The sequence below is a fragment of the Heterodontus francisci genome, chromosome 24 (genome assembly GCF_036365525.1).
Source record: "Heterodontus francisci isolate sHetFra1 chromosome 24, sHetFra1.hap1, whole genome shotgun sequence".
Taxonomy (NCBI): domain Eukaryota; kingdom Metazoa; phylum Chordata; class Chondrichthyes; order Heterodontiformes; family Heterodontidae; genus Heterodontus; species Heterodontus francisci.
This window is the reverse complement of record NC_090394.1, coordinates 61,044,657-61,062,016: the sequence shown is the minus strand read 5'-3', so window position 1 is coordinate 61,062,016 and position 17,360 is coordinate 61,044,657. Positions and strand designations below refer to the sequence as shown.

Below are 17,360 nucleotides of genomic sequence, written 5' to 3'. Positions count from 1 at the left end.
AAATCTGGAACACCTCCAAAAGATGGGGGATGCTGGATCAATTGAAATTTAAGACTGAGATGGATTGTTTTTGTTAGGCAAGGATATCAAGGGATTTGAGCAAATACAGGTAAATGGAATTGAGGTACAGAGCATTCATAATGTAATTAAGTTGCAGACAGGCTCGAGGGACTGAATAGCTGACTCCTGTTCCTATGTTCCTGCAGTGCAAGCATAAGTAAATTTGCAAGTTCACTTTTAATTGGTGTTTAACAAGCCATTAAGTTGAAAAAAACTTAATGCCATCTTTCTCTCAACCTGGTTTGGTCCCAGAAGTGTGGGTAAAAATACACAAATGATGTCTTAACACTAATGAGTTAATTTACTACAAATGTACACTGAGCATCTATATATAGGGTGTAAGGTAGAGTAACTTAACTCTTTACTGATTTATATGGAACCCTGTATTTTTGAACAATTTTCTGTGTAATTTGTAAGCAGATTCGGGAAAAGAAATCTCACCATTTTAAATCATCGTCCTTTATGCACTCCAATCAAAATAATTTAGTATTACGAGAATTTTTATTATTCATTCAAGGGATGTGACCATTGCTGGCTAGGCCTGCATTTATTGCCCATCCCTATTTGCACAGAAGGGAGTTCCAGGATTGACCCAAAGTCAGAATGGTGTATGGCTTGGAGGGGAACTTGCAGGTGGTGGTGGTCCCATGCATTTGCTGCCCTTGTCCTTATTATTGATAGAGGTCGTGGGTTTGGAAGGTGCTGTCCAAGGAGCCGGTGCGTTGCTACAGTGCATCTTGTAGATGGTACACACTGCTGCCACTGTACGTCGGTGGTGGAGGGAGTGACCATTTGTAGATGATGTGCCAATCAAGCGGGCTGTTTTGTCCTGGATGGTGTCGAGCTTCTTGAGTATTGGAGCTGCACCCATCCAGGCAAGTGGAGAGTATTCCATCACACTCCTGGCTTGTGCCTTGTAGATGTTGGACAGGCTTTGGGGAGTCAGGAGGTGAGTTACTCACTGCAGGATTCCTCGCCTCTGACCTGCTCTTGTAGCCATAGTATGTGTATGACTACTCCAGTTCAGTTTCTAGTCGATGGTAACCCCCCAGGATGTTGTTAGTGGGGGAATTCAGCGATGGTAATGCCATTGAATGTCAAGGAGATGGTTAGATTCTCTCTCTTGTTGGAGATGCTCATTGCCTGGCATTTGTTTGGCACAAATGTGATATGCCACTTATCAGCCCAAACCTGGATATTGTCCAAGTCTTGCTGCATTTCAACATGGACTGCTTCAGTATGTGAGGAGTCGCGAATGGTGCTGAACATTGTGCAATCGACAGCGAACATCCCCACTTCTGACCTTATGATTGATGGAAGGTCATTGATGAAGCAGCTGAAGATGGTTGAAATAATGTGAAACTATTAAATGGTGAACAAAATCTAAAACTTTAAGAAGCTTCATCAATGTTCTGCTAGAAATCAAATTTTCACTGAAAATTGATTAATTGCAGTCTTTTGTCTGCTTATCTGAATATTTGTGGAAACTGATTTGATACCAGGGAAACTAAGTGGAAAGAACTACTGAATTAAGATTTGGTTAAAATGATTTGATCGTTTTAAACATCCTGGGGTCATGACTAAGGCTTAGATGCCTTGTATTGGGCACGGTAACCAAGGCAGTTATTTCCTTCTCTCTCCACCACTCCAGGCAAAAATTATATACATACATTAATCAAAGAAGTTTCCAAATTAACAGAAAACGCTGTTATTGATTCTGATGGTGAGATTCCCTCAAGCTCTCAAGTGAATTCTTTGATAGTTTCTGTTCTCTGCTGCCGTTTTAACTAATGAAATGTATATCCATTTACATATATCCAGAAAACACCTTTATTAAATGTTGCCAGTTTTTTGAACTACTTCGTGAAATCCATTTACATTGCACTTCCAGTACAATTGCTATATCTGCATTGGATTTTAAATAAAATGCAACTGTGTAATCTGGATAGATATTAATTTTTGAGGAATAAAATTATTTTTATTCCTGTTTTTCAGGATAGGTTTTCTTGGTCTGGGCTTAATGGGAAGTGGAATTGTGGCAAATCTCTTGAAAATGGGACACACTGTTACAGTGTGGAATCGCACAGGAGAAAAGGTACACCTCTCTCACCTTCCGATCTATTGCCTTTTGGGCTCACTTGACAGTAACAATTGAACAGCTTTGCTCAATGGTTAGCACTCTTGCCTCTGAGTCGCAATGTTGTGGGTTCAGCCCCATTCCAGATACTTAAGCGCATAATGCAGGCTGACACTTAAGCGCATTATTGGGGGTGCTGTTTTTTGGGTCTTGGGTATGAAAGATTCCATGGCACTATTTGAGAAAGAATAGGTGAATGTTCCCTGTGTCCTGGTCAATATTTATCCCTCAACAAATATCACTGCAAAACAGATTATCTGGCTCTATCTCATTTGTGGAACCTTGCTGAGTGTAAATTGGCCGCCGCGTTCCTCTACATGACAGCAGTGACTACGTTTCAAAAAGACTTCATTGGCTGTAAAGCACTTTGGGCATTCAGAGGTTGTGAAAAGCTCTATAGAAATTCAAGTCTGTCTGTCTGTCTTTTCATTTCAAGTACCACCTCTGGCTGTAAAGTGCTTTAGATGTCATGAGGTGTTGTGTACAAGTCCTTTTACTGCATATTAACATGTTTTGCAAGTTTGAACTAAAGTGTACAAGGTCCCTAACAACCCAAGAAACTCTGGTATTGTTGCCTACTGAACCCCAAAAGTGATTTAATTGGATGTGAAACACCATATAAATCAAATGTCTTTTTCTCTTTTAATACTGCTCGTGTAAAAGCCTTTTTTATTCTTTACCTCTCAAGGTGTTTCATGTCTATCTTTCATTTCTGATCAAGAAGTCTGGCTGCTTCCAGTAACAGTATGGCTGAAATCAAACATTTATCAAAGAATGTCCTAGTAGCTCTAACAGTACTTTGGGGCTCCCAGTATGCTGTGAAAGCATTCTTTTATGTTGAATATATGTGAAGTTAGAATTTATCAAATGCCTTTTTCTTTGTGGCAGTGCGACCCTTTTCTCCAGGAAGGGGCACGTTTAGGACGGACACCTGCAGAGGTGGTTTCTACATGCGATATCACACTTTCTTGCATTTCTGACCCAAAAGCAGCTAAAGATGTAAGTGAATCTAATGTTTCTTAACCTTTAAGCAACAAAGAACCATATGTTAGCTACCTTGATGATTTTAATGGCACTTTCATAACATAGCAACATGATGCTTTTAGTTTAACCCCTTTTTTAAAAAAAAACACAAAAAATGAGTAATTGCAGTTCCCTTTATTTGTGCTTTCAGCTGGTTCTGGGTCCCAGTGGAGTGCTGCAAGGGATTCGACCAGGCAAATGTTATGTTGACATGTCTACAGTGGATCCTGAGACATCCACAGAAATTTCTCAGGTAATAAGATGAGCAGATTTTCACAGACCATGAGGTTTAGTCTTTCTTGTATAGATTGGGCTTGAACCAATTTTCAATACAGCCAATATGAACTGTATACATATGCATACTCCAGATATTTCATGCAACACAGACCGACTCGATAGAGTAGAAACACTCATAAAAATATAGTCATTCTGCAATTTTGAAGAGAACTATTTAGTATGTAATTCAAAGCAACTTATAAAAATTAGTACTTTTTTCATGGTCTGGTGGTTACATAGCTGTGTTGAAAATGACTTGCTCCACTGGTCCCAAATCTAGGATTTTTAAATGTATGGGGTTAGTTAAATTAAGTGGCAAGCCCTGTAGATCAGCAGTTGTTAACCTCATTCTTGCTGCAGCTTTGTTCCAATGATATGTCCTGTTATGTGCCTTTCCTTGAATGTTTTGCTTCAATTATACATTTTGAAGTAATTTCTGTGCTTTCCTGTTATTTGATTCGTCCGAACATACGAATTAGGAGCAGGAGTAAGCCACTCGGCCTCTTGAGCTTGCTCCGCCATTCAACAATATCATGGCTGATCTCTTCGTAGCCTCAACTCCACATTCCCGCCTACCCCCAATAAATTTTCACCCCCTTGCTTATCAAGAATATAATCTACCTCTGTCTTAAAAATATTTAGACACTGCTTCCACTGCCTTTTGAGGAAGAGTTCCAAAGACTCACGACCCTCTGAGAGAAAAAGTTTCCCCTCATCTCTGTCTTAAATGGGTGACCCCTTATTTTTAAACAGTAACCCCTAGTTGTAGATTCCCCTGCAAAGTGGAACGTCCTTTCCACATCCACCCTGTCGAGACCCCTCAGGATCTTGTACATTTCAATCGTCGCCTGTTACTCTTCTGAAGTCCAGCAGATACAAGTCCAGCCTGTCCAACCTTTCTTCATAAGAGAACCCACCCATTTCAGACATTAGTCCAGTAAACCTTCTCTGAACTGCTTCCAACGCATTTACATCCTTCCTTAAATAAGGAGACCAATACTGTACACACAACTCCAGATGTGGTCTCACCAATGCCCTGTATAACTGAAGCATGACCTCCTACTTTTGTATTCAATTCCCCTTGCGATAAACAATAACATTCTATTAGCTTTCTTAATTACTTGCTGTATCTGAATATTAACCTTTTGCAAATCATGCACTAGGACACCCAGATCCCTCTGCATCTCAGAGCTCTGCAATCTCTCACCATTTAGATATTCTTCTTTATTCTTCCTACCAAAATGGACAATTTCACATTTTCCCACATTATACTCCATTTGCCAGGTCTTTGCCCACTCACTTAACCGAAATATATCCCTTTGTAGCCCCCTTATGTCCTCTTCACAGGTTATGGTCCTGTCTATATTTGCCATCAGCAAATTTAGCAACCATACCTTTGGTCCCTTCATCCAAGTCATTTATATAAATGGTAAAAAGTTGAGGCCCCAGCACTGATCCCTGCAGCACACAACTCATTACATCTTGCCAACCAGCAAATGACCCATTTATGCCTACTCTGTTTCCTGTTAGTTAGCCAATCTTGTATGCCAGTATGTTGCCCCCTACATCATGAGCTTTTATTTTCTGCAATAGCCTTTGATGTGGCACCTTATGGAAATCTAAGTACAATACATCCACCGGTTCCCCTTTATCCACAGCACATGTTACTTCAAAGAATTCTAATAATTCATATTCCTAGTCTGCCCTTCTAGATCTTTCAGTTCCCCCTACTTCACTGATGTCACCCGATGGTTTTTCTTCAGGTGTTCTTTGGTCATTCTTGAATGTCTGTCTTTCTAGTTGCCCAGATAAGCCTTGGGTTCCTGTTCCCTACTTCTAGTTTGAATGTGTTTTTTTCCCATGATTATTAGCTCCATCTCTTAACAATACTTGTAACAAAGCATTGTATAGAAAATGTTGGAAGCTGGCTTCCCCAATGGGCAATTGTCATGCGTGATGCTGAGTCATTCCAATGAAGAATGTTCTAGTTTTGATCCTGATAGGTGCTGAATTAGCTGAGCTTATTTGGAGCAGCAGTGCAAATGGGACAATAGGCCTCTATCCCTTTGCTAGGGAGGGCAAATGTTAGTTGCTATTGTCATTCCTGGTCGTTGCCAGTCATCCTTCCTGAAAAATGCACAGTGCGGGCATTGCTTGAAGACATGATTGTCAGGATGCAATACTTGCCAAATCTAACAGCCAACATGTTTACATGTGAAAAATATAATGCTGCTCTGCTGGCATCCATATCCTTGGAAGATTCTGTGACTTGATGAAAGGGAGAGTAGGTGAATTTTCAACCACAACTTTTCATAAAATATTTAATTCTAAGTTGGTATGATTGGCATGTAGGAGGGTTACCACACCAGGGATTGTCTTGGCACAAAGTGAAGTGGATCTAGAATGTTGTTTAAAAATCTCATTGTACAGTTGCCTTAAACCTCATTGGTGATGGTTTCAAAGTTTTCCTGACCCAATTTTCAGAAGTGATCTAATGTTTCAGCTGGCACTTCATTAGTGTCGTGACCCAGTTCTCTGATTCCAGTGCTGTGCCTGGTGCTTCGTTAATGCCTAAGGTTGGTGGGCCTTATCTGGGATACTCTTTTTAAACTAGTAGACTCCATAGTAGCCAAGACTGATGTGTGATGGTTACTCTGTTGCATAGGTGATCACTTCCAGAGGGGGGCGCTTTCTAGAAGCACCAGTCTCAGGGAATCGGCAGCTATCGGAAAATGGAATGCTGGTCATCCTTGCTGCTGGAGATAAGGCTTTATTTGATGATTGTAGCAGCTGTTTTCAGGCCATGGGGAAGAAGTCTTTCTATTTGGGTAGGTCTGTGCTTACAGAATCCACAAACTCTTTCTTAAACTATTTTTGAATTGCTTTGATAGAATTATTTATCGTTCTGTAAAGCTCAACATATCAAGAGGTTTTGTCAAGCGGAAAGGCAAAATCACACACTGTGGGTAAATGGAACAAACGTCATACCAAAGTAACAGTTTATGAAATCTGTCAAATGTGCCTGAAAAAATTTATTAGCAAACCAAATGTCTGTCTTTAACATTCAGTAATTGTTTTGGTGCAGGACATCATTAAAGGAGTCTGTTGGTTAATCCACTTCAAAACTCTGTTCGAAACAAATTTGTTTTGATTTTACTATCTCCATTTAAATATCTTTTTCTGTGTATGCTGCTAAATTAATTAATGGAACTGACTAGAAAAGTGACTTAGCATGACATTTACCCCAGAGGAGATGACTTGCACACATGAAATGGCCTGATCAGCAAAGCATTATGTTTTAAAGACTTGTCTACTGCTATTTAGCCCCTTCACCTTGTTGGGCTTGGCATCTTCTTCCATACTGGCATTTGGTGTTTAATTTAAAAATGTCAAAAAAAACAACCTGAAAAATGAGTAGGTTTTGTCCTTTTGTAACATCCCTAATGGAGAGATTTATTTTACAAAATGACACACCTTATCCTGCCAGCGCTTAATTTGCAAAGTAATTTGTCTAATTGAGAGCAAAATAGTATAGATGTCAGAAATCTGAAATGAAAGCAGAAAATGTTGGAAACACTCAGCAAGTCTGGCAGCATTTTGGAGAGAGAAACCGAGTTAACGTTTCAGGTCACAGTTCTGACAAAGGGTCAACGACCTGAAACATTGTTTCTTTCTCCACAGATGCTGCCAGACCTGATGAGTATTTCCAATGTTTTGTTTTTATTGCCTAATTGAGGGTGTGGCTAGGACTGTCTAATAATCTCAGCATGCGTATAAAATTAATTTAATTACAGCAAGTACTACATTAGGACTTAGTGGAGCACATGAATGATCAAGCTTAAACTATTGTTTCCTTTTCAGGTGAGGTAGGCAATGCCTCGAAGATGATGTTGATTGTAAATATGATCCTAGGCAGTTTCATGGCTTCTGTAGCAGAAGGATTCACATTGGCTAAAATAGCCAGCCAATCGCAAGAAGTTTTGCTTTACATCCTGAGTCAGGGACCTTTGGCAAGTGCTTTTTTGGACCAGAAGTGCCAAAGTAACTAACCTTTCTAATTTTTTTTTTGGGGGGGGGGGGGGTGGGGGTGAAATTGGTTAAGAGGCAGGGGCTTTTTATTGTCTGAAATATCGTTAAATCCATATTAGTAGAAAGAAATGAATTTCCAGTCAAACGTCCAGATGCAAATGATGCTTTTGGTAACAAACTGGGAATTAGTATTGGTTTAAATGTGAGTCCATTTGTGAGCAACATCTTTATCTTGGCCTATTTCATGAACAAGCTACAGAAGTTCTTTATTGGACAACAATCTTTCAACAGGATCTGTTATGTTTGTTAATGGACCCGCATCATTGGTAATAAGTGTATCCATTGCTTTCCAGGTTATATTTATTTGGGGTCATTGTACAAAATTATTTCTTGTTTACTTTACTTGGGTTTTTAATTATCACAGCAAGTCGTACATATGAACATACGAATTGGGAGCAGGAGTAGGCCACTCAGCCCTTCGAGCCTGCTCTGCCATTCAACAGGTTCATGGTTGAACTGATTCCTCCACATTTCCACCTACCCCCAATAACCTTCCACCCTCTTGCTGATCAAGAATCTATCTATCTCTGCCTTAAAAATATTCAAAGACTCTGATTCCACCGCCTTTTGAGGAAGAGAATTCCAAAGACTCACGACCCTCAGAGAAAAAAATTCTCCTCATCTCTGCCTTAAATGGGCGACCCCTTATTTTTAAACAGTGACCCCCAGTTCGAGATTCTCCTGCAAGAGGAAACATCCTTTCCACATCTATCTTGTCAAGACCTTGCAGGATATGTTTCAATCAAGTTGCTTCTTACTCTTCTAAATTCCAGCAGATACAAGCCTAGCCTGTTCAATCTTTCCTCATAAGACTGCCCTTCCATTTTGGGTATTAGTCTAGTAAACCTTCTCTCTGTACTGCCTCCAACGCATTTACACCCTTCCTTAAATAAAGAGACCAATACTATACACCGTACTCCAGATTTGGTCTCATCTCATACAATGCCCTGTATAACTGAAGCATAACCTCCCTACTTTTGTATTAAATTTCCCTTGCGATAAACGATAACATTCTATTAGCTTTCCTAATTACGTGCTGTACTTGCATACTAACCTTTTGTGATTCATGCAGCAGGACACCCAGGTCCCACTGCATTTCAAACTCTGCAATCTCTCACCATTTAGATAATATGCTTTTTTTTTTATTCTGTCTGCCAAAGTGGACAATTTCCCACTTTCCCACATTATACTCTATTTGGCAGGTCTTTGCCCACTCACTTAACCTATCTGTATCCCTTTCTAGCCTCCTTATGTCCTCTTCACAAGTTACTTTCCTACCTATTTTTGTGTCATCAGCAAATTTAGCAACCATACCTTCGGTCCCTTCATCTGAGTCGTTTATATAAATTGTAAAAAGTTGAGGCCCCAGCACACCACTTGTTACATCTTGCCAACCAGAAAATGACCCATTTAGGCCTACTCTCTGTTTTCTGTTAGCTAACAAATCTTCTATCCATGCCAATATGTTACCCCCTACACAATGAGCTTTTATTTTCTGCAATAACCTTTGATGTGGCACCTTATCAAATGCCTTCTGGAAATCTAAGTACAATGCATCCACTGATTTCCCCTTTAACCACAGCACATGTAACTCCCTCAAAGAACTCCAATAAATTGGTTAAACATGATTTCCCTTTCACAAAACCATGTTGACTGTCTGATTACCTTGAATTTTTCTCAATGCCCTGCTATAACGTCTTTAATAGCTGCTAATGTTTTCCCTAAGACAGATGTTAAGCTAACTGGCCTGTAATTTCCTACTTTCTGTCTCCCTCCCTTTTTGAATAAAGGAGTTACATTTGCTATTTTCCAATCTAATGGAACCTTCCCCGAATCTAGGGAATTTTAGAAAATTAAAAGTAACACATCTGCTATTGCACTAGCCACTCCTTTTAACATCCCAGGATGAAGTCCATCAGGACCCGGGGACTTGTCAGCTCGCAGCTCCAATAATTTGTTCAGTACCACTTCCCTGGTGATTGTAATTTTCTTGCGTTCCTCCCACCCTTCCATTTTCTGACACAGCTAATACTGGGATGTTACTTGTATCCTCAATAGTGAAGACCGATGCAAAATATCTGTTCAATTCATCTGCTATCTCCTTATTATCCATTATTAATTCCCCAGACTCACTTTTTATAGGACCAATGCTCAATTTAACACTTTTTAAAATATCTATAGAAACTCTTACTATCGATATTTCCAGCTTGCTTTCTCTGGTGCTCTAATTTTACCTTCCTTATCAATCTTTTAGTCATTCTTTGCTGTTTTTTATATTCTGTCCAATCTTCTGACCTGCCTCCCATCTTTGTGCAATTATAGGCATTTTCTTTAAGTTTGATAGTATCTTTTTAACTGTTTTAGTTAACCACGAATGGTGGGTTCGACCCTTGGAATTTTTCTTTTTCATTGAAATGTATCTATTCTGTGTATTCTGTAATATTCCCTTAAATGTCTGCCACTGCATCTCTATTTTCTTATCCCTTAACCTGATTTGCCAGTTCACTTTAGCTCGCTCTGTTTTCATGCCCTCATAATTGCCCTTATTTAAGTTTAAAATACTAGTCTTTGACCCATTCTTCTCTCCCTCAAACTGAATGTAAAATTCTCCACAATGTTACAGTGCAGCCTGTGAATCTCCTTCGGTGTTGTTGAACTGAATAAAGTTTGAAGAGTGTTGGTTGTGAATCTACAATGCATGTTTTTTTTGAAAGTTGAAAAAGTTAGTGCAGTGCACACATGATTCCTGTTCAGATATGTATTTAGTCGCCTGATTTGGTTGTACTTATACCTACATTATTCAAATAATGGGCTCTCTCCTGTGACAGTGATTCATGACCTTTTTTTTTTAAAAAAGGTTAAAGCATCTAAACTCACCCATATGTGAATGAGAGATTGCCTCATCAGTGAAGCTTTTGGGACAAGTTGCTCTTTATAGAATCTTGTGAAAAATTTAAAATTAACTTTGAAGCAGTCTATTAGACCCCACAGGAAACATGGAAAACTGAAACATAGGTTGATGCAACTTCTGCAAGTTGCAAAGAACTACTTGCACCATTGCATGAACACGGGCTTGAAGCGGACTTCTGTACTTGATTTTGGTTAGACAAAGTGACTATTCATGCCCGTAGAATAGAATTGGATTTTACTGTATGGTGGACTGGAATATTACATGGCTGTGCCACAAGCCAAGCAAGACCCAGCTTTTCAGTTGGCTGTAAGAATGAAGACGAAGCTGAAAATTTAGCTGTTCGCTTAACACATCCAATATTAAATCAGTTACTTCTACTTAAAGCTGGCCTCTATGTTTGTAAATAATTGAACTTTTTAAATCTTGCTCATCCTAAAGTTGTAATTTTTCTTAATTTAAAGCCATCTTTTATCTTTTTGCCATAATTATGTTCTAACATTTATTATACATAACAATAAATGACCAGCAAACCCACTAACTATCTCCACTGGTGATTCTCTCATTCAGATATTTTACAGGGAAACTTCAAGCCTGACTTCTTGTTGAAACACATACAAAAGGACCTCAGGTTAGCCATTGCTATGGGTGATTCTGTCAATCATTCAACTCCAATGGCTGCTACAGCCAATGAAGTAAGTTCTGGACATGTTATGCCCTAATGTTTGTTTACAAATCAAATGTTGGTCTAGCTCCCTGTATCAGAGTGGGATAACATGGGGTACCTGTGACTTTCCCACACTGTGGTCCTGATCTGGTGAACTGTTTGGAGTGGTGCTTAATAAAGAACGGCATTCCCAGAGGTTCCTTGATTGGTGGGGGAATAGTGTGTAGACTGGAAGGGTGTATATAATGTCAGTCGGCAGTGGGACTTACTATTGCCCCTAATCACAGCTTTAGAAAGTTGTGGAAATGTTTCTATATATATATCTACTCCGTCCTTGTCTGTCTGTTTCTTGCTGTATCTTTCAAATTTTAATCCATATGCTTATAATTGACTAGTTATGAAATTAAAGGACAAAACTAGTATTATACATCAAAACTAACATTTTATTTATTTCTGTATCATTAGATTGGTAGTTTATCTTTGTCTTACGTAGTCAATGTTTGTGTTTTAAAAATATTTAAGGATTACTGTTCCAGGAATTGGAGGCATGGTTGTTGCTGGTCAGATGAGTTCATATTTCAAGCTCAATTGTTGTGTTCTTCACGTAAAAGTTCTCGAGGCTTTCTTCACTCTTCCTTTTGATTTATTGGTGATTTAGTAATTGTAGGGTTGAGTCCAAATCTACCCCTGTTGTAGCACATTCTGGTGCAACTGCATTGTATTGCATCCACAATAGCTTTCAATTTTACCTTAAATTTCTATTGGCTAAGAGACACTGCGCATTGAAGACTGCACTAGAGGTGAAAAGATAATCAAGTAGAAAGTGACCATGTAGATGGCACTATAGCCCACTACAAAATTACATCACAAAATGCCATAATATTTGAAATGGATGTCCGATTGGTTTCGTAGATCACTTTTATCAATAATTAGGAAATAATTTGGTATGGAACTATGTTCCTGTTATCTTTCCAAAGACTTGCAGGAGGGATACTACAATATGAAATATCTAATAATGGTGACTTTTACTCAAAGGAAGCTGATTGTGTAGCTCTAAGTGGCAGCCTTTTGCTTCTTAAGCCTAAGTTGTCCTTTTATAGAGGCTATAACACATAGTACCTGTACTCTGGACAAGTGCCATATCTTGAATTTTGATTTGCTCTAATTCTCTTCAGTATCTTTGATTTTAAACCTTAGCACTTGAGGAAACTGGCAGACATTTAAAAAGCTTATGTTTTTAACTTTTTTGGCTTTTCTTGTGAGCTGAAAAGGAGCCAGGAAAGTTTAGGTTTGCCCTGCTCTGGACTTTAAGTTGCAAGGTACTCCCAAAAGTCACTCCACGTGACCTACCTAAATACCTTTCATAATGGGGGGGAAACTGACTGGAAGCCTGCAGATAAGGCCCAGGAGTTAAAACCTTCCCAAGCCTCAAGCTGCCAATGTCCATCTGGTTTGCTACCCATCTTGACCCCAACTGCTGAGAGTTAAAATTGGGGCTTCTGAAATAAACTAATTCCGTTGTGGATATTAGAATTTGTTAATATGGTTGCTGTCCCCGGGCAAGGTGTAGTTTTAAAATTATTTTTATCTGACTGCCCATCTGCAGGCATCTGAGAATGTTGATGTTTAACATCATTGCAAGGGTGTTAATGTGGTAATGCTCTGTCAGAACATCAGTATTACAGGTCTGAGGCAAGATGTTTCATAAACTAGGTTTATGACTAGGTTTTGGCTGACCTTTACTATATTTAAGTCAACAATAAACAGCAGGCAAATTGCTATCACTACATAATGAAAAATTAAAGGGGCTGACATGACCTTGTGTTAATCCCTTTTGTGCAAACTCAAAATGCATTTTAAAATGAGTTGGATCTGTTTTTGTATCTGGGATTCATGCAATTTTGGAACTGACGAGTAAGATGTTTGATAACAGTGCAGGATGATTCCCCCCTCTATTTTTCCCCCCTATTGTCTCTTAGTACCTTTTCCAGATGGTCTTCCAGTGTTTCTTGCAATTTGTGCTGTTCAGTTTTAACATTAATAACAAACTTTTCTGATTTATTTTCTTGTAGGTGTTTAAGAAAGCGAAGGCTTTGGACCAATCTGAAAATGATATGTCTGCAGTATACCTGGCTTACAACCAGTGACCGCTACAATGTTTTAATTGTTTATTTTTAAATTCGGGTCCATTTATTTTGGTTTTTATGTTTCCATTATCAATAACTGCTCTATTCTGCCACACTGGCCATTGTACATTTTTCCCTCTGGTGACTGAGGATGATGATGGTCCACACCCAGCCAAATCTCAATACACTGACACGTGGCACCTCAGACTGTGAAATGAGTATGTGCTGACCAGCTGCTGCTTTTCTTTTGGTTGTAATTTTGTTAGGATGGTGTAAGAAGTTTACTTATTGAAAGATGGATTATTGACGGGTGTATGCTAGTGTTAATCCTTTACAATTGTTTTTATTGGTTTTGTTAAGTACCTCCTAATGTGGTAACTGCTGAGGACAAGCCCAGTTCTGGTACTGCCAGTCTTCAGATCGACACTGTTGTATCACCAAGTCATGAGTGATGAAAGTATAAGATCCATGAAGCTATGTCTTTTGTACTGGGGAGAAAAGTGGGATACACAGGCAAGTTCAGGCCTGTACTATGGTGATACTGCAGTGAATTTTATACTCTGGTTATCTTGGTAATGCTAGTGTGGGTTGTATATAAATTAGAATGTCTGGTATTGCTCTTCTGTACAAAATGAAACATTTTACGGTACTGGTGTCTGCTTAATGTTTCCCATGTGGTTTGTGCTGGAGGGAAAAGGATTTGCTCAAGCAAGTGGGGGGGAAAAAAACACACCACAGCACTGGAAGAAAGTCTGCACAGTTTCTGAACCAGACGGTTAGTCCAGTTACTAACATTTATCTTGCGTGCAGAGGTTTTTTGTCTTTGTTTTGGGAGTTAAAAACCTGTACGTTATCTTATTGTGACTTCTGAAAATTTTTTCCAAAAGGAAAATTTATTTTGCTGCCTTTTGTAAAACATTCGCCCCATTGTTTTGTACTGAATGGGGTTTTAAATGATTTTTATGATCAGATTGACCTCAGGTTTTTTTTTTTTGATTCCAAATATTTAGGGGCCCTCTAAGAATGTTGCAGTATTAAACCAGCAGTATATGCTGGAGAGGTTTCTGAGGAAATTCCTTTCTCTGTGCAAAACTTGCTCAGCATTTTTAATACAACCCCGTCCTGTACATTACACCATTTATGCAATTTCTGTATTCAGTGCATATGATACTCAACCTATTGTTATAGGTTTTTCTTTAAATCTTGTATTTATTTACTTTCCTTGGTTTGAAAGTAATTTTTTCTTTTTTTCTTCTTTTGCCCACATTTATTTAAAAATAAATATTATGCAAACCTGCCAATAGTGTTTTAGGCCCATAACTCCTTGTGGGTCTTTATGCTGATTATATGTGGATGTAGATCCTACTTGGGAATGTAAATTTGATGTGACACCAGTTACTTTTAATTGCTTTTACGTTACTGACACCTTTAATGTTGCATGGAGTAGGTGTGGAATGTAATCTTGGTCACCTTTTTCTTTGTAAGGCATGTGATCACTTTTGACAACACCAAAGCATGATGGTCAAGTGTTCGACATGACCATGACTAATCTATTGGACCTAAAGATGGGTCAAATTCCATTAAGCGGTTTTTAACGTATGTGTAGTGGCCAAATTTGATTGGGATTGGCCCTTGGATTTCCGACTGGAATAAGGGACACGAAAATTAGAAAAGTAGTTCTTCTGAAATGCATGCACACACCTGACTCTCAGCAGCCCACTGAGGCTGTGCCTATATTATGGTTTACTATTCCTACCCATGAAACCATTTACAGAAAGATCTGTTGCCATCAAACAAGAATAACGTTTGCCTTTGTGTGAACTGCATGCTCTGAAATAAGAGTTTGCCCTCAGTGTGAGAATGGAATCTTTTGATAGCTTTGTTGTGGTTCTATTCACAAGTAGAATGTTTAAAATGTACAAATTGACTATTTTCAGAACTAGGCTCCATTCCAAGGTTCAGACTTCTATTACTTTATTAAACTTGGAAACCCTCAAGATAAATGTATTGTATGCAACCGGGCAGATGGTGGTGCACATGAAGGACTATGCTCACTTCCATAATTTGGGTTTGGGTTTCATTAATGCTGCTAATCAGTCTCTCCAAATATATGAACAGCAGAAATGTCTTCAGCTTACTTGTACTCTAAGATCAGTAAGGTACCTCTAGTTTAAATAAAGAAACGGGATGATGGCACATTTCACCATTTGGAAGGCTGTCTCAGCTCTTTCATTCAAGCTAAACATTTATTGCAATATGCTGAGGGTCATGAGACTACAGTACATCTCTGCATTAAAGAGTATTATTGTGTGAATTCTAATGAGACTTTAAAGTCATTCCTGTATTTGGTATTTCAGGAACTAAAGAACCTAATTTCAAGATACATAAAAAATGTTGGCTTACAATCACTAACAGCCTTTTACATCTATTTTTATGTTGTAACTTATATTTTGAAAGCAGAATTTATTTAATTGTGATTTAATGATTCCTAAATTTTTTCTTGCACAAAGCCATTATTGTGCTTTCACTTTGCATCAAAGGTTTGTTTGTTTGAGTTATTAAACCATTGCCTTGCAATGCACAGAGTGGCCTGTATCTGTGATAAAGGTGCATATTTAGTGCTATAGTTTCACAAAAATAACCTGTACTATTGTACTAATTTCAATAAACTACCTGAAAATACACTCCACTGCTAAATAACACCCCAAATGCAGTACTGCTATCCATGTTCACCAGTTAATGTTCACTTAACATTTATTGGGTAGGATTGGGATCAAAATTACTCAATACAGATCGACAGAGTTCCACCGTCAAGAAAAACACTAGTTAATTTGTGACTATCACTGGCTAGCCTTCTGAAAAGGTCTTGAGTAAATGAATGAAGATATAATCTGAATCCTGTAAAGAACACATGTACACAAACTACTGTGGTATTTTTGTGAATTTATCTTACCTTTTTTCTTGCTGTGTAGCCTGAATTTAAAGTTGCATCAAAACTACACATTATCCTGTCATTGCATTTTTATATAGCTGATAGTATTTCATTTTAAGATCAATATTGCAGAAATTGGCTATTTTTATGGATCCATAACAAAACTATTTTGTTATGTACAAAATTGTATACCATGTCAAATGAGTATTTGAAAGTGTAGTGAATATTTTTTTTAAATGTATTAAGTTTCAGTCTAGCTTGGTCAATAAATGCCGTTGTTCAGGAAACTGGTTTGTAATTGTCTCTGCATTTTATTTTAGTGTGCAAGCTGAGATTTAAAAAGAACATTTTAATTTCTTGCATAGTGATTCTAGTTGAGCAAAAGAGACTAAATCTTACTGAACCTTTTAATACAAAATGTGCCACGTGTTCATTTTTTTGTAATGAGCACTGGGAATTCTCCCTTTTGACATAAAATGGCCTGAGTCGGATTTGTTCATTGTGAGCATGGGACTTCCACATAGATCAATTTTGATTACGCGTCTCATAGGTAGTGTCTACATGGCTGATTTCTCTAACTATGAACAGAGATGTTGCTTTATTTTTAATGTTTTCAGAAATGTATTCTATCACTAATTTTTTTTTGTGAAGGGACTATTGACAGATTTGAGGAACTAATCTGGAGCTTTGTTCACTTGTACAGTTAGGCACAGCTAAAATCAGTGACACATAACTTCAAAGACAAGCTACCAAAAAACTATAAATGGTGAGATACTCACTGGTCAGCATGGATAATATCACAGGAACCAACAGAGTACAATGGAGATGAGAAAAGCTAGCAGAAAGATATTCCTGTAAGATAGAGTGGAACAAAATGGGAAATTCAAAACCTGGCAAAACTTCAGTATTGTATCAGAAATTAGAAAACTGTTTTGCACTTATTGTGCTCATTTAGTCTCAGATTTTTTTTTAGAGGAAGTACTGGAGAAAGGTAAAGTGCTTGCTGTTAGAGGGAGTGGGAGAGAAAGGAAGAGAAACTGAATACAATCAGCATGGACTTGATGGGCCAAATGGCAGCATTCTGTGCTGTAAGTGGCTGACTCATACACAATCTTTCCAGTTACCACATCAAGTTTTGGCAG

At 38.3% G+C, this 17,360-nt stretch overlaps 1 protein-coding gene across 3 annotated transcripts in view; it reads left to right on the top strand.

Annotated features, from left to right (window-relative positions):
• The window catches only part of glyr1 (glyoxylate reductase 1 homolog (Arabidopsis)), a 46,795-nt gene extending 30,290 nt beyond the window's left edge, over positions 1 to 16,505 (top strand). For 2 of the 3 annotated variants that reach the window (XM_068056359.1, XM_068056358.1), the window contains 7 exons: positions 2,056 to 2,155; positions 3,086 to 3,196; positions 3,372 to 3,473; positions 6,162 to 6,324; positions 7,358 to 7,537; positions 11,064 to 11,188; positions 13,233 to 16,505. In XM_068056359.1, the coding sequence (XP_067912460.1) occupies positions 2,056 to 2,155; positions 3,086 to 3,196; positions 3,372 to 3,473; positions 6,162 to 6,324; positions 7,358 to 7,537; positions 11,064 to 11,188; positions 13,233 to 13,307 (856 nt within the window). In that variant the 3' untranslated portion in view covers positions 13,308 to 16,505. The remainder of the gene's footprint in view (positions 1 to 2,055; positions 2,156 to 3,085; positions 3,197 to 3,371; positions 3,474 to 6,161; positions 6,325 to 7,357; positions 7,538 to 11,063; positions 11,189 to 13,232) is intronic. The other variant, XM_068056360.1, reaches the window with a different exon arrangement.
• The last annotated feature ends 855 nt before the right edge of the window (positions 16,506 to 17,360 follow it).